The sequence below is a fragment of the Acomys russatus genome, chromosome 4 (assembly GCF_903995435.1).
Source record: "Acomys russatus chromosome 4, mAcoRus1.1, whole genome shotgun sequence".
Taxonomy (NCBI): domain Eukaryota; kingdom Metazoa; phylum Chordata; class Mammalia; order Rodentia; family Muridae; genus Acomys; species Acomys russatus.
Genome location: NC_067140.1, coordinates 31,540,470 through 31,562,913, shown reverse-complemented (window position 1 = coordinate 31,562,913; position 22,444 = coordinate 31,540,470). Strand labels below are relative to the sequence as shown.

The 22,444-nt window shown below is 52.4% G+C and overlaps 1 protein-coding gene across 1 annotated transcript; it reads left to right on the top strand.

Moving 5' to 3' along the window:
• The first annotated feature begins 263 nt into the window (after nucleotides 1–263).
• On the top strand, nucleotides 264–22,245 carry Cd82 (CD82 molecule). Its single transcript, XM_051144200.1, has 9 exons — nucleotides 264–349; nucleotides 5,298–5,380; nucleotides 9,464–9,536; nucleotides 13,506–13,630; nucleotides 13,748–13,822; nucleotides 19,621–19,737; nucleotides 20,836–21,039; nucleotides 21,282–21,365; nucleotides 21,672–22,245. Exons 2-9 carry the CDS (start codon nucleotides 5,318–5,320, stop codon nucleotides 21,747–21,749), a joined length of 819 nt encoding a protein of 272 aa, XP_051000157.1. The 5' UTR covers nucleotides 264–349; nucleotides 5,298–5,317; the 3' UTR covers nucleotides 21,750–22,245.
• The last annotated feature ends 199 nt before the right edge of the window (nucleotides 22,246–22,444 follow it).

The following is a 22,444-nucleotide window of genomic DNA, read 5'->3' as shown; positions in this document are numbered from 1 at the left end:
CATTTCCTCTTCTCTCAATCCCACAGCACTTAGAGCCAGGAGTGTGCCTCCAGAGGGGCCTTGGAAAGCTGGGGTTACAGTTTGATGCTTCCTGAGAGGCAGTAGCCATGGCGTTCAGAGCCATTAAATGAAAGGGGTTTCATGGAAATTGGGAGTGACTCAGCTGGAGGTGGTTACTGCTGGGCATCTTGGGAACTGGAATGGGCAGACTCCTGGGATGAGCCTCTCTGCTCTCAGGTAACAGCAGAATTGTTTGTTCTCCACAGCTCTCCGTTGTCCGGATCTCATCTGAGAAACTGCCTGCCAGAAACAGAAATTACTGCTCTGCTCTAAGCTGGTCAGTGAACAGGTGAGAAGGAAGTGGGAGGTGGGCCAGCCATGTATGCAGGTCATGCATGGCCTCTCCTGTGGAGGCCTGGAACTCGCAGGAGGCCTACGATGAATATCACAAGACAGAAGAAGGAAATGTTGGTGTGTTCATTTTGTATAAATTGACACGGCACAAAACTGAGCATTCAGTCGGCTTAAATTATTCATGCTTAGAAATGGCCAACTGGCTGGGGGGCGGTGGCGCATGCTTTTAATCTCAGCACTTGGGAGGCAGAGGCAGGTGGATTTCTGTGAGTTCAAGGCCAGCCTTGTCTACAGAGCGAGTTCCAGGACAGCCAGAGCTGTTACACAGAGAAACCCTGTCTCAAAAAACCAAAAAAACCAAAAACAAAAACAACCCCCCCCACACAAAAACAAACAAAACAAAACAAAAAACCAGAAATGGCCAACTGACCTGCCACACAATCCCTGGCAAGGTCCCACACGGCTCCCCATGTCTACTCCGGAACTTGCCTATAAGATGAGCTTGCAGCTCGGTCCCCTGTGTTGTCACTTATGTTTAACACACCCTAGCAGGAAGGCATTTGTAAAGTACTCAGAAGAGCACTTAGCCCAGGGTGCTCTGTTAGTACAGTTCCATCTGGAAATTGACATTCACCCCTGACTTAGGAGAGTGATGTATCACTTGATGCCACATTGTCTGTCCTGGCATCTGGAGCACCAGCCCCAGGGCCACCAGACCTTAGCTTCTTCTTTTCCTGTCAGGCAGTGCCATGAAGAGCCCATTGCACAGAGAGGAGCTTAGCCCCAGGAAAGTCCTCCTTGTGACTGCTGGCAGAGCCAGAATCTGAACTTTCATCCAGGGACCCTGTCTGTCCTCTCCCAGGAGCAGTCAGCCCCTGGCCCCTCCCCACTGTTCCATTCCCTGCTAAGATCTCAGCTGAGGCCAGGCATGACCCTTGCTGCCTCCTACAGACCCTATGCCATGTGATCTCCTGGCAAGGCTGGGCCAGAGATAAAATATCTTGGGCTGGTGGTGGGTGTGAATTTGAATTTCATGTCATTTTTGTGCACTGCACAAAGTGTCTGTTTGGGTCTTTGTGTTCGTTTGTTTTGTTTTTCTTTTTGTTCTGTTGAGACAGGGTCTCCTGAAGCTCAGGCTAGTCTCAAACTTGCTGTGTCGCTGACCTTCTAGGCAAACGCTCTACCAACTGAGCTACATCCCCAGAGGTTTTGGGTTTTTTTTTTCGGTTTTTGTTTTTATTTTTATTTTTTTCTCTCTCTCTTTTAACTATTTTAAAATATCCAGTCTGTTCTTAGAGCCCAATTGTTAGGGAACAAGGTCGGGGCTGGCCACACCCTGTCCTCCACCAGCCCTTATCTCTGTCTGCTGGGCAAGAACAGGCGAGGCATGCCCAGATAGAACCCTGTGCCCCCATAATGAGACTTTGAAGTCTTCTCCAGGTCTGATGGTGACTGTGTATTCACTAAAGCTGGCCCCACTTCCTATCATGGGATAACCTGGTCATGTCCCCAGCCAGAGCTGGACTGCCTGCCTCTTCTTTAGGAGAGTCTTGCCTGTCCTGTGCCCAGTGTGGAGAATGAACTTGCCCTACTGCCTGTTGCCTCTAGGCACAGAGACCTGTGGCCTAGACCTGGGACAGCTATGCTGGGGCCACCCAATACCCTCTGCTTCAAAGCTGCTTCTTGGCTTCTATTCTTTCCAAGGTGGTTCCCACGTCCCAGTTCGCTGAGCTGCCTGCCAATCGGACACCACCTGGTTCTTGTGTCAGGCTAGAAACCCACTGCCTCTTAAGTGAGCTCTGCCCTTGCCTGTCCGCTCTTGGAGATCTTGGTCATGCCCTTCACTCCTTTGGGTCTCAGTTTATTCATGGATAGCTGAAGGACTTAGCCCCAATGAGTGACAGGATCTGGGTGAGTAACCAAGAGGCCAGGCAAACTCTAAGGGCTGGGATCCTAGGGGAATACCAGTCAGCCTTCTGCATGGGGTGTGGTCCAGTGCTTCCAAGGCTGAGGTCTCCTCCTGGCTTCCCAGCCAGAGCTCCCTTGAACAGCAACCCTGGGTCCTCACCACCTGTTACCACCTGGGTGACATCATTTGTCTCCTGTAGGGTAGCAATCAGACCAGGACCAGCTCTGATGCAGAGGCAGAGGCATTGAGAAAGATCTGGCGAACATGCTCCAGGTGCTGATGGTGGTGGTAGCCACCTGTGGGTAGAGGCCATCTCATGTGAGTTTTTGAGGAAGGGGTGAATGTTTGGAGAGGGAGGAGGCTCTCGCCCACCCCACCCCTTTCCTCTGCATGGAGCTCAAAAGTGATGGTGTTTTTGTCCCAGCTCTGCCTGGGCCTGGAGAGAGCGCCCTATGATGGAGGGCTAACATGGCACAGGGCAGTTCTCAGCCAGCCTTGCCTCCATGATCACTCTGGTCACTAGTGTTAAGCCACCTGCCCTGTCTACCCACAGGTTCCAGTCTTTGCTTGCCTGAAGTCTGTTACACATGGAATTGTAGCTTGTTGTTGTTGTTGTTGTTGTTGTTTTGTAGTGTTTTGGTTTTATTTTGAGGAAGAGTATGGCCGCAGAGGCAGGTGAATCCCTTTGAGTACAAGAACTAATTCTTCAGTGGGCTTCTCCTCCAGGGAGCACATCACAGTGGGAGGGGCTCGGCCTTCACACTCCATCCTGGGCATTTGGCCAGTCACAGCCTGCCTGACCCAGGTCCCCCAGACTTATTGGGAAGATTAAAGGGATTGACAGATGAGGGTAGCTGTCCAAGTAGCAGGTGCTATTTACTGCGGCCTCTCCTTGTTCCTTAGCAGGCCATTGTTTGAACCTCACTCTTACTCCCTGGAAGCCTGTCCTGGAAACCCCACCTACCTACAGAATGTGGGAGCCAAACAGTACAGAAGACAATCTAGACCCTGACACGGCACCATGGACCTGCCTCAGGGGTCCCCTCCAGGAGGGCCGAGTGTCCTAACAGACAAAGGGGCACCAGCTCCTGACATTCAGCTCCCTGGACACATTACATTACATTCTTCCTGTGGAGGAAGGAATGTCTCTGGCCTGCCTGGGCCCAGCAGCTGTTCCTAGGAATGTGCTGGGAAGGAACTGCAGACAGGCCCGAGCGAAGCAGTTCCCTGGTAGGTGAGAACAGCTCCTTGCTCTGGGAGCTGGCTTTCCTCTCGGTCTGTTTATCCTGCAGCTTATGGCATGTCTGTGGAGGTGGCAGGCTGTCCTGGGAGGCCTGGGGGAGAAGAAACAATCACTGTAGTATCCAGGCCAACCTTCCCCAGACCAGGCCTGCGCTCTGGCACCTCAGACTCCAGCTCTCTGGAGTTTTTTTTATCCTCTCGGGGAGACTGTGTGGGAGCTGCTGAGGCCAGAAGCACCTCACAATGGAAGGTTCCTTCTACTCTGCAGTCCTCGGACACTTAGGCCTGACATCCTGGTAGACTGGAGCAGCCATTTCCTCTCATCTCCTTTTAAGTCCCTGTGAGCATTAATTTCCACTATTTGCATGCCACCTGAGATGGAAGGTTGCTCCCATTGGGTAGCCTTTCCTTTCCCTGGATGACATTGCTTCAAACCATGCCCAACGTTGCCCTTTCAAAGGGGCATCTAAACCTTCCTTCAACAGAGCTGTTACGAGACAGAAGGGGTCCTCTTGGGAGAGTGCATGCCTCTCCCTTAGCCACGTCCCATCTTCAGTCTCTGGAAGTGTGTGCAGGGTAGAAGTGGGGCTCCACTCAGCAATGAGGGTAGAGTCCAGAAAAGACAGGGGGGACCTGTATGTGGACGTGGAGATTCGGAGCAGACTGTGAGGAACCCCAACTCCCCTTTTTCCCTCTTCCCTGGGTTTCCCTCCCTTTCCTCTCCCCAGGACTGCAGGCACACAGTTGGGCCTATACTGTCCCACACCCTAGGCTGCCATGCAGCTGTCCCATCCCAGCTGTCCTTGCTCAGCTGCTTGGTGCTGCCTGCCTGCATCCCATGGGTCCTATGTGGACTTGGGGAGGAGAGGGAAGCCAACTTCCTGCCTCTAGCTGAAGCCTCTAGCTTCCAGGGACTTGGAGGGCTTTTCCATAGAGGGCCATAGTGGCTCACCACTGGCTTCTGCCACTTCAGAAGTGTGGTGTCCCAGTATAGCCCCAACCGTGTGCTTCCGGGGCTAGGGGTTTCCATGCTGTGTCGTGGGAACTGTTGAATGATTTTCCTGGGACCTGTAAACCTCCTCCCACCAAATTCTGAAAATGTTACCTGCACGTGAATTTTTGGGAGGAATGTATAACCCCCGGATATGAATAGCTACTGATCAATAGTATAGACTCCTATGAGACATGTAAGGTTGTGTTCTTGTGTTTGAGGAGAATGCTGTCTTGCAGAGATTATGCAAACCCTTCTGCTGGCATGAACAGTTTTACTACAAAGTGCACATAGGAAGAAGCTGATTTAGATGGTGGCCATTGCTGTGGGGCTACAGCGTAAGATTCTGTGGCTGGCATTCCTCGGCTGCTTTGTGATGCATATATATTCCCATCCCCAAAGCCCCAGCCTTGGTCCTAGACAGGTGTGCCAAGCTGAGGGACTAGCCCCAGTCTCACTCTGGTCAGTTGGTCACTTACTTGCTAATTTCTTGACCGTGCAACTTCTGCTACTGTCTCTCTGCTGAGTCCTAGAGCCTGGTGTTCCAGAGGTGAAGTTCTCCTGTCCTGTATAGTCACATCTCTCTGGCAGAGAATTACACCAGCTGTGTGGCTTTGGGCTGGGCACGGAACCTCTCTGTGCCTCAGCACCATGTAAAGCAGGCACAGTGCTTGCTGCTCCTTTGTGAGTGGGCTGAAATGACTGGGTCTGGGGATGAGGCCACTGGCTCTCTGCTCTGCTGTGCCCTCCACCAGTCCCTAGCATGCCTCCCTCCTCTATTCCTCTTCCTTCTCTCCTCAGGGAACTCCAGGACCGGCAGGATGGGGGCAGCCTGCATCAAAGTCACCAAGTACTTCCTCTTCCTCTTCAACCTGCTGTTCTTTGTAAGTATGTGACCCCAGGGCATGCAGCCCTCTCAGGTCCTCAGACTCTGGCTGCCTGGGTCCAAAGACACTGTCCCTGAGAGAACCAGTGATAGTGGAATGGAGTCACCTCTCCCAGCAGGTTCTCTGACAACGCAAAGGTTCCTCTCCAGAGGCCTCTGCCTGGGCTAGGGGTGGATGTGTCCCCTCCCTCTAAGGCAGAATGGTACAGCCCCTCAGTATCTCCAGTTTGTTCTTCTCCTTGCCCCACCCCCCATCTGTTGCCTATTACAACTCTAGCTTGAACAGGCCCCCAACACCCCACCTTGAACTCTCAGAGGCCACAGGGGACATCTTTTCCCCAACCTTTTCCCCCCTCCTAGCCCTTTCCCTTATAAGCCCACGAAGTTCCCTACCACAAGCCTGCCCAGATGTGAGCTCTGGGGCACATCTGGAGCTGGTTTTCCTGGGGCCCCAGGCTTCCCCTCTGGCCTGGAACCGGCAGTCCTGCCTTGGTGTTTCCAGACTCCTGGCATGCACATGTGTGCACATGGGTGTGTGCTTGCATGTGTGTGTGTGCTTGCTTGTGTGTGGTGGGAGTATGAACAGCCTGAAGGGGCTTCCATGGCCCCCAGAGTGCTATTAGTGCTGTGGCTTCTCCATACTGGTTCTCCCTAAATAGTTTTAAGGCACAGATTAAACAGCAGGTACTTGCCACGATGGGGTTTTATGTTTTATAGTGTCTTGAAAACGTGAGTATCTTTGAGAGGGAAGAGATAAACCTCTCACTGCTTGTGTTAAGATTTCTCTGAAGTATAAATGAGTTACTTACAAGGGGAAGTTCTACATTATAAGTGCACAGGATTATAGGAACTTTGGAATACTTACATAGATTCATTCTAAATTCCCCTTTAAAACCAGACCATGCATGGTACTTACAGGAGTTTTCATGGTACACATTCATATATGTATGCCCACATGTATGCACACACAGGCAGAGTGTCCTGGCATGGCCTCTGCAAAGACCTAGGACCAACATGTTGCTTCTACCAGGTCTCAGGCCCTGCAATGAAGGCATCAGCCATAGAAGCCACCTGTGCTGGGTACATAGCTATCCTTCCTCACCTGGCAGGTGGATCCCTCCCATCTGGTTTCTAGGGAACAACTGTTTGTGTAGACAGAATAGGTGGTCTTCCAGACCCTAGGCTCCTGGATCAAGGCCCAGCTGACAGAGACTACAAGGTAAGGGCAGCATGCTATTGCAGTGTCTCGAGCCTTGGAAACTAGAAAAAGGTGTCAGGCGAGGTGGTAGGACCTTCTTTGCAACTTGGGAGAGGCAGTGGAAAGGACCATGAGCGAGTAGAAAGTAAGAGTTGGGTGGATGGCTTGGCCTGGTTATCTCCCCTGTGCTTCTCTAGGCTGACTCATAGAACCAGAGGCCAGAGAGCTGGCATGGCCGCTGCTAACTGCCTCTTTATTGGTTCAGGTGCTCATGTAGCCTGGAGGGAGAAGGGGGTGGGGACAGCACTTATTCATTCCTTTCCCATCACTGCCCGCTCCCCCAGCACAGGGTCACAGGGTTCTGAATTTGTGACTTCCACCCAGGACAGGTTAAAAAATATCTCCAAAATGTTGTATCCTTACTGAGCATGTGCAGACCTCTGTTGCTCACTATTTCCTGGATTTTGCAATGTGGTTAAAAAATATCTCCAAAATGTTGTATCCTTACTGAGCATGTGCAGACCTCTGTTGCTCACTATTTCCTGGATTTTGCAATGTGGTCAGTGTGCGTCGAGCATTTCCCATGTCAGTGTCAAGCATCACAGGGCATCTAGAGGTGACTTAAAGGTTAGGGGGCGGGGCTGGGTTGTGACTTGGTGGGTAGTATGCTCTGTACTAACCACAGAGGACCAGGCCACAAGGAAAGGGAAGGTCAGCCAGGTTGTGGGCATGCGTGGCTGGTGAGAGAGGATTTCTAACTGAGACAAAAGCTTGGTTTATGCCGTGCTGCCTTGCTAGAGACTTTTCATGATCTATCAGTGCCTCCTAATGCTAGGGTTGCAGCATACATGAAGAGCATACACAGATGTTTTTACACATGTGTTGGGGATTTGAACTCAGGTCCTTGCCTTACAGAGCAAGCTCACCTACCCACTTATCCATCTTCCCACCTCAGGAGTTTTTTATAGTAAAAGAACAAAATCATATATTAAAGCACATTTTAAAAAAAATCCAAAGTATTTTTATATTTTCATTTAATGATACAAAAACCAAACTCTGACTTGATGGATATTTATATAGAAGTTTTCTAGAATGTTTACAGCTCAGCAGACTGACAGGTCCAGGTGAGCAGCTGAGGTCACTATACAGAGCATGTTCTACTGGGATGGGTTCAAGTTTGCTTTATGTTGCTATGATAAACAATATGGCCAAAGCAATGTAGGGGAGGAAAGCGATGGTTCACCTTGCACTTCGAGGTCAAAGTCCATCACTGAGGAAATTCAGGGCATGAACTCAAGGCAAGAACCTGAAACAGAAACCACAGAGTAACGCTGTTTGCTGGCTTGCTCATAGGATCATGCTCACCTAACTTTCTTATACACTGCCTGGGGAATGGTGCTGCCCACAGTGGGCAGACCACAGGCCAATTTGATATAGGCAATTCCTCCAACAGAGCTTTCCTTTCAGATGACTCTAGGCTCTGACAAGTTGACAGTGCTAACTAGGACAGATGTCCAAACTTCATTCCAGTACACTTCTTCCTTTACACTCTGAAACAACAGGAAGGCCACAGTGTCCAAGGCCAGTCCAGCTTTTATCCAGTCAGCTTTGGTGTTCAGAGGCTCCTGTATATAGAACTTTGAGGATGCTGACTACCAGCCTGGGGAGTGGAGTGGGCAGGGCCATCAGGCATGAAATGAGGGCAGGAAACTTGTCAAATACATTGGTAGAAACATCTGGTAGGTGGGTTACAGCAAATGAGGGCTGGGAGATCTCTGTTGTCGGACTCAGATTCTGACTGTGTCATGTTATCTGAATGTCTGTGATTGGTGGAAGCTAGTGTTTATATGTTCCAAAGAGATTTCACTAAAAGTCACAAGGATGTTAGGTCACACACAAATGTACAATAAGTGGCTATTTAGAGGTCTAACGACAACAGAGTAATTTACTCTTCACCTGTAACACTCCAACTCTGCATAACCACAGTTCTTGTCCCTTTAAAAAAATGTTCCCTCTTCCTTCAGCGTCTCTCTCTCTGTCTCTCTCTCTGTCTCTCTCTCTCTCTCTGTCTGTCTCTCTGTCTGTCTCTCTCTCTCTCTCTCTGTGTCTGTCTCTCTCTCTGTCTCTCTCTCTGAGTTTATTTATTATGTACACAGTGCTCTGCCTGCATGTATACCTGCACACCAGAATAGGGCACCAGATCTCATTATAGATGGTTGTGAGTTGCCATGTGGTTGCTGGGAATTGAACTCAGGATCTTTGGAAGAGCAGCCAGTGCTCTTAACCTCTGAGCCATCTCACCAGCTCCCCAGTTCTCATCCCTTAATAAAACCTAGATGTGCTTTAGCTCGTTAGATCTTTTTTCTGGAAACTTCAGTTCACAGGAAGAAGGGCAGTGAGTGTATGCATGCATATATATGTGTATGTGTGCAAACATGCACATGTGTGTATGTGGCTGTGAATGTGTGTATGCGTGCCTGTGTGTGTGTGTGTGTGTGTGTTAATGTGAGTGTATGAGAGGGCATGTGTATGTGTTTGTGAGTGCATGTGTGAGTACCTCTGTGTGAGCATGTATGCATACAAGTGTTTGTGCGGACATGTGTGTGAGTGTGTATCTGTGACTGTATGTGTGTGCACATGTGTGTTAGTGGGTATGTCTGTGTGTGTATGAGTATGTATGTGTGTGTTAGTGTGTATATTTAAGTATGCATGCATATGTGTTCATGTATGTTTGTGTGTATGGCAAAGGGGATTCCCTAGACATTCTTGGGATGGAGGTATCACCTATGTGTCCTCATACCCTTCTCTCCCTTGCTTGGGGCTGAGGGGCAGCTTTCTGACTTACCTGTTCTAGGCTTTCACTGACCATCCTTCTCCTTGCAGATCCTGGGTGCCGTGATCCTGGGCTTTGGGGTGTGGATCCTTGCAGACAAGAAGAGCTTCATTTCTGTCCTACGTAAGGCACCCCCCTGCCCCACAGACAGCCTGCTCTTGAGGGGGATGGACATACATATGGGCACAGCTGACCCCAGGGACACGGCCAGCTCCTGTTGCTGACTGTGGCACAGGGGGCCCTTGCCAGGGTTTCAGGACACATTCCTGCTCACAGACAAAGCCACCATTGTCTACAGATTCCCGGGTGACTGGGTTGGGGGTGGAGGGACTCATTCTCTTCACCCTCAGAAAAAGCCTCTCACACCCTCTGTCCTGGTGTTTGGCTGCTCAGCTAAATGCCGGTTCAGAGAGCCATAGGAAAGAGCCAGGGGTGACAGACAGTCAGATGCATAGGGGGCCTAACCCCGATAGCCCTGTTCTATTCCAATTGTACTAAGGAAGGAACAGAGCCATTTGGACCTGGCTGAAGTTCTGAATGGTGATTTGCAAGACCCAACTGCACGAGCTCTGGTCCTGAATGCAGCACAGGGTGCAGTGGGCCTCTGTGCAAGGCCCCTTCTGTTCTTTAGAAGTAGAAGTTACCAGCATGTGCTGACACAGGACATAGTACCTAACCTGCCTGCCTCCTCCCTTAGGAGGACCTCACACTGGCCATGTTGGCCCGTCCCAGTTCTGGGTGGTGAGGGGTGTAGCATGCCAGGAGCACTCTGTGCCAGCCAGTCCACAGTGAGTGGCAGGCCCTGGCTCTCTTGACTTCCAGCAGCTGTCCCAAGCAGCTGGGTTGGACTCTGGCCATTCTGACAGCTGCTTTATTTAGACAAGACAAAACCTGGCTGGGACACAGAGAGAGGAGGGTCTACACCTGTTGTCCAGGGCCCCAGGGCCCCAGGGCTAGGCCTTGCCCCAGGAGGTAGAAAGCAGGATGATCCTGTTGTGTGCTCTCACTGTCTGGGTTAGGCTTGGGTGGGTTTTCTCTGCCCACTCCCACACTCCAGTGCCTTCCCACAGGGACAAGCTTTCCTTAGACCTGGTTCTGGCTTAATGGGTCCAGCCCACACCCAGCAGGCACTGTGCCAGGGTGCAAAGTGTGCTGGCCACCTCATTCCTGCCTGAACCCTGCCCTGTGTGATCAAGCTTTAAAAGCTTCTGACTCTCCACAGCTCTGTAAATTCCAGACCCAAGTCACACCCAGCACACACCCATCTACAGTGTTCTGCCTTTACAGCAATCTCTTGGGGCTCCTGGGCAGCCAGGGTCCAGAAGCACTGAAACTGCAGCAGGTGGACTGCTGGGATATCTAGGTCAGCGGGGGCTAGAGTGTGAAACAGTATTCCAAAAGAACAAACCAAAACTCCACTTGATAGCCTATGACCATATAGTGGGAGAGGAGGTCCCCCTCGGTCATAGACCTAGGGAGGGGGAATAGGGTGAAAGCGGGAGGGAGGGAGGAACAGGAGGCTACATGTGAGGGGATAACAATTCAGATGTAATCTGAATAAGTTAATTAAATCATTAAAAAAAAAAGAAAACAAACCCTGATCAAAAAGCCCAGGCAGCTGGGGAAACTGAGGCTGGTGGAGGCCCTGTTTACAAGGGAGGATCAGAATGGAACCCAGGGCTCCTGGCTTGCTGAATGACATCACTGCCCTTACCTAGGCACCTCCTTGCTGTGAGTCCTGTACTGGGCTCCCCTCTTGCCCCATCATCTCCTTTTACAGAGGAGAAAGTTCCGAGCACAGGAGGTAGGGCAGCCTGCCTGAGGGCACAGGATAAGAGGTAAGGGAGGGGGGATAGGAGCCCAGATCCTGGCCTTTGTATCATGTGGGATCTTCAGAAGAGAAAGCAGGCAGGCATAGTTAAGGATCAAGGAGTTGGGTCCGTGTGTTGGGGGTGGGGAGGAGGAAGTAGAATCAGTCATCACAGATCTGCTGTGTGACATCTGTGTGGTCCTCAGCAAGTTACTTTACCCCTCTGTGCTGCTTCACCTATAAAAACATGGATGATAGCACTATACCACTGAGACTAAGACCACAATTTCTCACTTCTACATGGGGCATGGAGATCACGCTCCTGTAATCCCAGCACTTGGGAGCTAGAAGCAGAGGATCAGAAGTTCAAGACCATCCTCCGCTACAGAGAAAGTTCGAGGCCAGCCCACGCTATACAAGACCCTGCCTCAAACAAACACACCAGAAAGGATCTCTCATTTCTGTGTGAAACTTATATGACAGCTCTGAGTGACTTGTGTAATACAGTTGAAACCTATTGATTGTGAGGCCCTGCACTAAGTCCCACTTTGCAGAGGAGGAAGGAGGAAGTGGCTTGCCACAAGTTGTGGCATACTGGCAGAGCTTGGTCACCTGACTGAGTGCCCAGTCCCTTCAGTTTGTATGGCCAGTGCTCTGCCTCCCTGGTCCTCTGCTGGCTGAGTCAGACACACTCCTGCTGTGCACAGGGCAGGGGCCACCCTAGAATAGGCACTGGTCAATTGGAAGTTCAGAAAGATTGAGGCTGAGTAGGAACATGTCTTAGGGGTTCACAGAGCCAGCTCACTGCACCTCCACCTCGGTGAGCCTCAGGAGAGCTAGGGAGACCTGGATGGGAATCCAGACAGTGCTGGTGTATGCAGAAGGCTTTAGTCCAAGGGCCTTGCTCCAGGCTGGTGTACCTTCTTGTCCCATCCAGTCTGTCTTCTGGAATCCAGACCGGGGAGTTGCTGGCCTCTCCCCATCTCTTTAATCCCCAGAATGTGAGGCCAGTGGGGAGAACTCAACCCTAAGAGTCCCCACTCACCCCAGGGTACTTTCTTTTAAGCTTCTTGGAGGCTTTGAGTGGACTTAGAAAGAAGCCTGCCCCAGGACCCTGGCAGCAAGGAGGATAGGCCTGGGTCTTTCTGAGTTCTAGAGCATGATCTAAGATCACAGGGCTTCCTGATACCCATCTCCCAGCTGTATTTATTTCCAAGGACACTGCCCACCCCACTGCCACCACCTTGGTGAGCAAGTAGCAAGAATGACCAAGCAGGCCTATGTCACTCCTGCTGGAAGGCCTGAGTTGGCCCTGGCTGTGCTTCATCCCTGGTAGACCACGTGAGGCCTTGGCTTTTTCCCCTTCAGCAGACCTTGGCCCCAAGGCCGTATAAGAATCCGAATCTCTGAGAGGTTCCACTAGCTGGACATGGTGGCATGGCAGCATTCAGAGGAGGACCGATCAGGAGGTTAAGCTAGCCTAGGCTGTAGTAAGACCTTGTCTCAAACAGAAAACAAAACAAAGAGTTCCCTGTTGTGCTAGGCATGGTGGCATGCCTTTAATCCTAGCAGAGGCGGGCTGATCTCTGAGTTAGAGCCAGCCTGTTATACATAGTGAGTTCCAGGACAGCCAAGGCTAAATAGAGAAACTCCATCTCAATAAAAACAAAACACAGAGTTTCCCATTACCGCTGACCACAGACTTCACCTTCCCTGAAGAGATATGCCCAGCCCCCTAGTGCCATCCCCTGGTGGGTCCCCTTCCTCCACAGGCCCAGCCTCCCATCTGTGCCAAATCCTCCTCCTTCATCTTTGCGCAGGCTGTGTCTTTGGCTACCTACAAAGCATGCCAGACCCCTAAGCCTGCTGAGGTTTTACCACCCTCTAGCCTCCTCCTGCCCCATGTTCTGGCCAGAGAGGGCACCTGCAGGTCTTCAGGGTCCTCCCTCCACAGAACCTCTGTGATCTGTCTCTTAACCCACAGCCTCCCTCAAATGTTAGACCTGGCATGCAGGGCCTCCTAGGAGATATAACCCCCAGCCCTACTCTCCTGCATTCAGTCTCAGGGGTTTGGCGGGGGCTGAGGGCAGGGAAATCAGGTATGAGGTGCAGAGAACAAAAGGAAGAAAAAAGGCCCAGAGTGTGGCTGTACCCAGGACCAGGAGAGAGTAGGCACGAGGCTGCCCCCACCCCGGCTCCAGGGAGTCAGGCAATAGCCCTGGACTCAGGCTGCCTTTGTCATGTGGTTCCTGGCTCACTCAGTGGATGCCTCTCTCCTTCAGAAACCTCCTTCAGCTCAATGCAGGTGGCAGCATATGTCTTCATCGGTGTGGGCGCCTTCACCATGATCATGGGGTTCCTGGGCTGTATTGGTGCTGTCAATGAGGTCCGCTGCCTGTTGGGACTGGTGAGTCAGGGCCCTGAACTGTGCTGGTCCAGATCCCTGGGTGAGGAGTTCTTCCTGGGATGGGGTGGGGCAGATACCTCTGGGCCTGTAGTTGACATTGCACCTCTTTGTCCCCAGTACTTTGTCTTCCTTCTGCTGATCCTCATTGCACAGGTGACTGCTGGGACCTTTTTCTACTTCAACTCTGGCAAGGTGAGCACCCTTCTTCCTACTTCTGCCTGGTGAGGTCCCATGAGATAGGTACCTTGGAGCAGACAGGAAGCGATTCAGTTGTCACAGACAGCCCAGAAGATCATGGGCAGCCCCCTGCACAAGGACACTGTACCACTTTAAGGTGACCAAGGCTGTGAGAGTGGCTAGGCAGGCCTGTCTTTCCTACTGGGGGTACTAGGGTTGGCCCTCTGCCCCTGAGAGGCTCCTTGGTGGCACTTGTAATTGAAAGGATGTTTGCTGCTGACTTCTTTAGAAGCTCAGAAACTGATCCACCTTCCCTTTCGATGGATTTTCTATAGCATGACACCTCATGGTCACAGGGTGGCTGCCATAGCACCAGGCTCAGCATCTGTACTGCTGTGTCCAGAAGAACAGAGGACAGTACCAGTCAGGACCATCGCTTTTCTCACACAGCTTCCCTACACTGGGTCACAAAGGCCCCTGAGAAAGTTTAGATGAAGCATTCATGGCTGTTGAGAATCATGGCTGCCCAGTGCTCAGTCTGGCCACCTGCTGTATGTATTGGCACCATCTAGATGCTTCCCACACATGAGCTCTAGACAGAAGCCCTTCAGGGCACGTTCCGTGTCAATTGGTGAAGAAGCAATGTGGAGAGACAGTAGCCCAGTCTGACCCAGAACTCAGAAATCCATCTGCCTCTGCCTCCTGACTGCTGGGAATTAAAGGCATGCACTACCATGTCTAGAGAAATGGATGCTGAGGGAGAATATTGGTCACAGTCACCTGGACCCCAGCGTCTCTGTTGCTGAGTCCACAAAGGCCACAGGCCAAGCTCGGTGCTTATCCTGTTACACCCATGTCATCACTAGTCACCACCTGGGGCATGTGAGAGGCAAGGTCATACTCGGGCCTCCAAGCTACCGGTGGAAGACTCAGGAGGCCCAGGCTCCCCAACTCCCTTCAGAGGCCCCAGTGGGGCCCAGCTGGGTCCTGGGGCCTCCTTTCTATCCTGCCATGCAGTACAGGGCAAGGGCTTCCTGTGTAGCTGTAGTTTCCCCTTGGAAGCTGAGAACATTGGTGCAACATCAACTAGCTCTTCGATTTCTTCATAGACGTGAGAAGGAGCCTGGTGCTGGGCTCTTCACACACTGAATTTGCTCATTTCCTGAAACTATGCAGGAGATCAGAAAGGGGAGAAATTTCATTTTCAGATGTGGACACTGAAACACAGAGAGGCTTATCAACTTAGCCATGTTCACAAAGCTAGTGAGCGATAGAGACAGGATAGGAGGGAACCTAGGCTTCCTGGTTTAGTGATTATGCAGATAAAATATTCTCCATAGTGGTTCCTTATGTCAGTCTGCTTTGGTTTATAATCCACACCCAGGCTGTTCTCCAGGAGAGCTGGGCTGGCTCCCAGCCTGGGCATAGGGCTCCTGGCATGGGCATAGGGCTCGCATAGGGCTCCTGGCGTGGGCATAGGGATCCCAGTGTGGCCATAGGGCTCCCGGCATGGGCATAGGGCTCACATAGGGCTCCTGGCATGGCCATAGGGATCCCAGTATGGGCACAGGGCTCCCGACATGGGCATAGCACGACTGTAATCAAAATGAGAGCAAAGAAAGCCTGTGCCAAGAGCGGAGCTGCTGTTTCTGAACCATGGCAGCTGAGGGCTGGCCTGAGCCTGCGCCTTCAGGTGGCCACAGCAAAAGAGGAAATGGTGGATTCGCTAGATGAAAGGAAGCCGTTCTGGATGTCAGGCGGGAAGCCTGTGGTTAGGGGAGGAAACTCCTTCCCCAGCAGCGTGTAGGGTCAGGTACTCATTTCTCCTGTGTGTGGCTTTTCTGGGACCCAGTCAGGGTACATTGCAATGCTGCTAGGTAGGAAGCTGGTGGCCTCGGCAGGGTGTCTGAGCCACCCCCACCCCACCCCTAATGGAACCACCATTTTGTGGTGATGACAACAGCATTCTCTGGGTGGGCATCAACCCCATGTCAGGGACCAAGCTTGAACAGAACTTGTTTTAGATGTACAAATACTTTACACTCAAGAAACAGAGATCCGCAAGAGCCAAGGTGACTTTGGCCATAATTATACACTCAGGAGCCTCAGAGTGACTTTCCTAGGGTCTTTCTGTCTGCTGTGTGTCCCCTCCCCCATCTGTGGTAGAAGCCCAGCTTCTGAATCTGCCTCTATCCCTGGATCATGACTGCCTAAAGAGTCAAGCCTTAGCTCTTTCCAGTGCTGTGTGCTCCACAGCCCTTCCTCTGCCACCTGACCACCTCAGGCTCCACACCTCACTCCTTCCTGCACAGAACAGAGGATCCCCTGCACTGGAAGAGGTTCTGCCCCTGCACCCCTGAGTTGAAAGGAACATAATTTTTCCTCCAGGCACATTGTAAATCACAACAGGAGACTAAACATCCCTTGGTGATGTTTATTTCTGCAGACTGGCACAGCTTGGGGAGGTGGTAGGACAAGGTTTCTGGGGCAGAGGAAGAGGCCTTCTAGAAGATGCCCGACCCTTTGTCAAGGGCCCACTCAGAACTGATTCTGAGACCCTGGGCAAGCAAGTCTCTCGGTCTCTTTCTGTCCCAGCCCCCTCTTCTGTGGAGTGATGCTTTAGGCCGCTGGAGGTCTGTGTCAGGAATGTGCTCTGACACTGCAGCTGCAGCCACTCAGTGATTGGTGGCCCAGAGTAGGACTAAATCAGTCCTGTGTAGTCCAATCCAGGACTTACAGGGACCAAGACCAGTGACACAGTATGAACTGCGGTGAGCTGTTTGTATTGAGAGACCCCTGCCCTGTGGCATGCTTCTGTGGGGGCACTGCGCTCCTCTTGACAGGAAGCATTGGCCATATTTTTCAGACCATAAGATGCACTTTTCTGCCCAAAAGTGTGTCTGTCTGGGTCGGGGGTGGGGTGAGTGTGTGTGTGTTGGGGGGGTGGTGGGATTAAGGTGCGCCTTATGGTCCAATTGCTGTTTTTACTGTTTTTCTTGTTTTACTGCTCTAAAAACTGGGTGCATTTATGGTCAGGTGTGTCTTATAGTCCGAAAAATACAGTAAGCAGAGGTCAGGAAGGCACAGGGAAGAGTCTTAAGTTGGGTTCTGTGCTGTACTTAAAGGTCCTCCACAAGTCAGATTCTGAAGCAGCATTCTACTTGGGAAATTGACAGTGCAGCCTTGAGGCAGAGTCTGGTGAGGTGGGGGCTGACCATGTGGAGGCCTCCCGGGTCTGGGAGCTGCACAGATCTGGGATGTAGGGTCTGCTGCCAGCTGCCTGTGTGACCAGGAGGCTTGCTCTCCTACTAAGTGGGGGGACCTGTGAAGTCAAACGGGCTCTGACTCTCAGATGGCCTGTGGTGGGTCTGATGCCCTGGGAAGACATGAGCTAGGGACATTGCCCTTTGTGGTCTCATTAGGAGGAATAGTGTGGCAAGTTGGGGAGCATGGTGGGGTTGACACCATCCCAGGGACTGACCAAAGAGACCTTTAATTAGCCATGAATCTCAGTCTCCAAAGCTCTGACAGAACTCACTCCCTTCCTGGTGCTGGCTCCACTCCTCTGTTGGTCTGTCCCCTCGGGTGGCTTGTCCCCCAGGAAACCCCTCCACTAACACAAGAGGCCCACACACATGGCTGTGCAGCACCAGGTGGCAGCTGGCGACTCTGACTCCAGCTGTGTCAGCCACATCCTGGACTACAGGATGGTGAGTGATTTCCATGGAAATCACCCACCCTGGTGGAAATCACCTAGGGTCTCTGTCACCTTTTGGTGTCTGTGACAGGGTTGTGGAGGAAGTAGGGAAGTCCGGCTGCCATGGCAACCACACTGGGAAAATACAGAGCCCTGTGGCCACAAAAAGGGGGACCTAATACAAGGGAAGATACAGCAGTGGCTGGGAGGTAGGTTGTCAAGGCCTGGAGATTATCTGCTTACTAGGGACTAGAAGCTGGGCCCGCATGGTCAGGGCAGCTGGACCCAAGACATGCAGGCAAACAGCCCAGTTATGGGGTGCGCAAACTGCAGGAGCTTCTCTGGCCCCAGTTAAAAGTCTTCTGATTGGCATGTGGTTGAATGCAGAGGGAGCTTTGCAGGTGGAGGGGAGCAAAGAAGCACAAGTCCAAACTTTAGTTCTTGCATGTGGTTGTGACCTGGCTATGTTCACAAGCCTCTCTGGGCCTGTGGTGAAGAAACAGGGCCGGTTCCTGGGCCACGGGTCAGGTGGGAGGGTGAGTTGAGATAATTCAGTAAGCACATTCTGTAAAAATAAGCCACCGTTTAGCTGTGCACTGGAAAGAGTTGTTTTCTCTTTCTTTTCCTATTGTTGTTGTTGTTTGTTTCTTTATTTGTTTTTAAGTCAGGGTCTCAGTCTAGACTGGTCTCAAAGTGGCTATATATAGCCAAAGATGACTTTGAGCTTGTCACCCTCCAGGCACCCTCTTGAGTTCTGGGGTGCTAGCTTACAGGAGTGGGCCACTGCGCCCACTGTATGCAGTGCTAGGGATTTGACTTCAGCTTGACCTAGGCAAGTTCTGTACTGACTGGGCCACATCCCCAGCCCATGAGGCTTCTTAAAGATTATGCTAGGAGCCTTATTGGAAGCTAGGAATGCCAACATCCCTGGGCTGGTTCCCCAGGCTGAGCAGGAAAGTAAGTAGCTAGGAGTGCCCAGCAGGGAGGAGGTGGGCATCCTGGATGCGGCACTCACATGTCAGGAAGAGAGACACGCATGTGGTCTACCTCTGCACAGTGATATTTCTGGATCCCTCACGGCTAAGCAGGTGACAGTAGCCAGCGTGTCCCAGCTGAGTGTTAGGGAAGCCTGCAGGAACTGCCCACGGGGTTCTTGGAGGCCTTGTTTCCACCCTTGCTGGTCTCAGCTGGCTGTTGGTGAGAAGCTGTGAGGCCATGGTCTCTGTTATCTGAAGCTCCACCCCCCCACCCCCACCTCACACCCGTGGGCTTCTTCACACCAGGTTCCAGGGGATCCCCCAGCTGGATGGGGACCACTAGTCAGAATATGGACAGTGACGTCCTGAAGAAGGCTGCCATGGAGGGCCCTGCAGATCTGCACCCTACCCCTCTAACAGTTATGGGGAGGGGAAGACAGCTTGGTCACATGGCTGAGGCTGAGGCAGGCTTCTGGTTGGTGGCCCTCTGCGGCCTGCTGCCTGTGGTCTTAGGCTTTCCTGAGAGACTACAGCCTGTGCCACAAAAGCAAGAAATAGGACACGTGGTGCCTCTTATTTTTGCTCTCTCTAGGAGATTGTCCTTCAGCCTAGCTTCTGTGAAGATTACCACAGGGAAAGGGCGTTTAGTATCTGGACCCACACACCTAGCTGCATCCTGCTTCATTCCAGCTGTTGGGGCTCTGTAGCCAGCACCCAGACTCTGCCCGCAACCCTGACACTCCTCCAGCTGAGAAATAGCCTGTAAGCCCAAACAGCAGATGAACACTTGGTGCCAGCCTTTAACTCTGCAGGACAAGGGAGGCCAGGGAAGGGTGACAGAGGGGCAGAGTGTTCTGTGGAGCAGCCCTGAGGCCTTGAGGAAATGATGTTTGACAGAGGAGCCAACCCTGCTCATATCCAGGGGAACAGCATTCTGAGCAGAGGGAACAGCAAACAGCACAGACAGCAAGAGGCCTGTGTAAAGAAGCACAGGGTAAAAGAACAGGGAGTCGGGACTGGGAGGACCTGGGCAAACGACGTGGCCCTGGGATTGCTGTGGTGGGAGAGGCAGTGTGTTAACGTGCATAGCTGTGAGACCCAGATTCAAGTCCAGTCTGACCCTTGTACTTCCTCTGCAGCTGAAGCAGGGGATGGGCAACGTGGTGATGGACATCATTAGGAACTACAAAGTCAATGCCAACAGCAGCCATGAGGAGAACATGCAGCAGGAGGCTTGGGACTACGTGCAGGCACAGGTGAGGACGGCTGGTGGCCACACATGATGGTACATCTGAAATCTGGTGTCTGAGGTTGTGTGGTTGTGTTGCCCTTGGGGACAGGACATGGGTGCTCCCTGCCCTCAAGCACAACTTTGGAGACAGCTCCTGGGCCCACAGCACAGACTCTTGTTTGCTGGCCCTAGAAAGGTGGTCCCTTCCCAGTGTCACAGAACAAGTGACGCCTGCCTCTGTCTGCTCACTGGGGCAGAGCCCCGTGGCACCCAGCCCTGGAGGTTCCAGCCTCTCTTAACAGCTGAGGAACAGGCTGGAGCTCAGCTTCTCCGCACATGCTTGGAGCGCCCCCTTCTGGCTGCTGCAGATCTGAGCTTGGACATAGGAGATGGCCCAGAGCACTCTTAGTCCAAACAACTCCCCAGTCCCCCGCTGTGATTATCTAAGGGACCCAGGGAGAGCAGCTTTAGCTTCCATCCCAGAAAGGCTTTCTGCCCTCCAGATGGAGCATTTTGTCCCTTGAGACAGCAGAAGTGATCCTGTCTCCTTTTTCACTTTGGTGACCAGGAAGCCACACCAGACCTCAGCTGCTGGCAGGTAGCCCTGGCCTTGCCGGAGCGGAGCTGTCACTGGGCTCTCTGGATCTATCTGGGAACACTGTCTGCTCCACCCCATTAAGGACCTTAGTTCCAATTTTTCATATGGAGAAACCTCAGCTCAGCTTGAAGTGGCAAAACTGGGCTTTGAACCCAACCCCTGACCCCAGACCCCCATGCTCAGCCTTTGCCTCCTGCCAGTCTCCCATCCCACACACCTGTGCTGACCGCTCTTTCACTTGAGCTCCCCTCCTCCACTTACTATGCATATGCTAACTGCTTCCAATTCTGGCTCTCGGCTGGCTTTGTAGTTTAGCTGTTTCTTGAAAAGCCTCTTGAAGTCTCCCCCCCCCCCCCCCCCAATGCACAGCACCAAAGTTCAGCCCACGGGTGCTATGCAGCTTCACCACCCCAGGGGTCACAGAGGTGTCCAGTCTGAGTCTCCACCTGGAGGTGGGCTGCTTGGGATGGGCTGAATGGCCACTCAAGCAGCCTGTCCCCCACCCCCACCCTGCCCCTGGCACAGGTGAAGTGCTGTGGCTGGGAGAGCCCCTACAACTGGACAGAGAACGCCGAGATCAGGAACTTTACAGTGACCACCTACCCCTGCTCCTGTGAGATCATGAAGGAAGAGGACAACCAGCTCATTGTGAAGAAGGGTTTCTGTGAGGTCGATGGCAACAGCACCCTGGGCGAAAACCTCCCTGAAGAGTGGCCTGTGTACCCGGAGGTGCGTGCACAGGGCTGGCAGCCCAGAGCTGGACTCTTGCCTCTTGAGAGGCATGGGTGTTCCAGCCGCTGGCCTTGCCCAGGCTGTCCCTCAGGCCTCCTTCCCTCCTTACTCCCTTCCTTCCAATCATTTGCTGACACGTCATCACAGGTGCACCAGGGGGGTCTACTCAGAACAGGGAGCCCTCGGGCAGGCCCCCTGCACCTGCACGTGGTGGGGGCTGATGCGATGTCTTTCCACAGGGGTGCATGAAGAAGGTGCAGGCGTGGCTGGAGGAGAACCTTGGCATCCTCCTGGGAGTGTGTGTCGGTGTTGCTGTCATTGAGGTCTGTCCCTTCCCTCTCCTTCAGCTTTCCCCTGGGCTTTGCTTCACATACTCCTACTCCCCCACCCTACCCCACCCCCACTTCCACAACCCATTGTCCCTGAATTACTGTTACCCTGTGAAGTGAGTGATCCTCAGGCTTTTAGAGGTGCCCTGACTTCATCCCACCTGCCTGTGTGACTTCAGATAGGGCACTGCCCCTCCCAGAGCCTCCTTCAGCAGCCTGTCTGCCTCAGGGTGGAGCTGGATGGTGGGATTCTGAGACTTGGGCCACTTGGTCATCCTGACTTTCTTCTGTCCTTAACAGCTGCTTGGGTTGCTCCTGTCCATCTGTTTGTGCCGGCACATTCATTCTGAAGACTACAGCAAGGTCCCCAAGTATTGAGGCTACTGACATCCCCACTGTCCTGTGTCTTTCCACCCTCAGCCTCCTATGAGCCTTTCTGGCTCTTTACCCCATGGCCTGTGCTCCACCTGTCACTAAGGCCTCTGGACCATCCTGGGCAGGTTGTACTAGGAACTTTCTGGGCCTGGGATCTTCTCCATGCCTCTGTGCTGCCAATATGGGGCCCTGGCTGTTCTGTAGCTCTTTCTACTATTGCCTGGGGTCTCTTAACAGCTTAAAATGGCTCCCAGTGTTGATGTACACAGGATGACTGGGTGCCTACCCTAAAGTCATAGTGTATTTAAAAAAAAAAAAAAAGCAGGAAGGGTGGTTGTGGCACCCATGGCTGCCCAGGGACAGACCACAGGAAAGGTTAGTGGGTTATTTCCACTGTGACACTTTCTTTGTGGGTTTCCCATGTTTCTGTGGGAGACAGAGTGGGGAGTCAGTCCTTCCCCACACTTGAAACAGCCTTCCAAAGCTCAGCTCAGCAGGAGTTGGGTTGGGGGACTGCCCCAGGCAGCCTCTAGTGAGCTTTTCCTTACTGAGGGACCATGGACCCTATTGCTTAGGGACGTGGGTCCTGCAGGTCTGGCACAGGACCATGAGTTGTCTGTGGACAAAAGGATCTGGACTGGTGTTTCTTGGCAGCTGTCCCCTATCCCATGGGCTAAGGGTGGGTGAGGCTGTGCCTT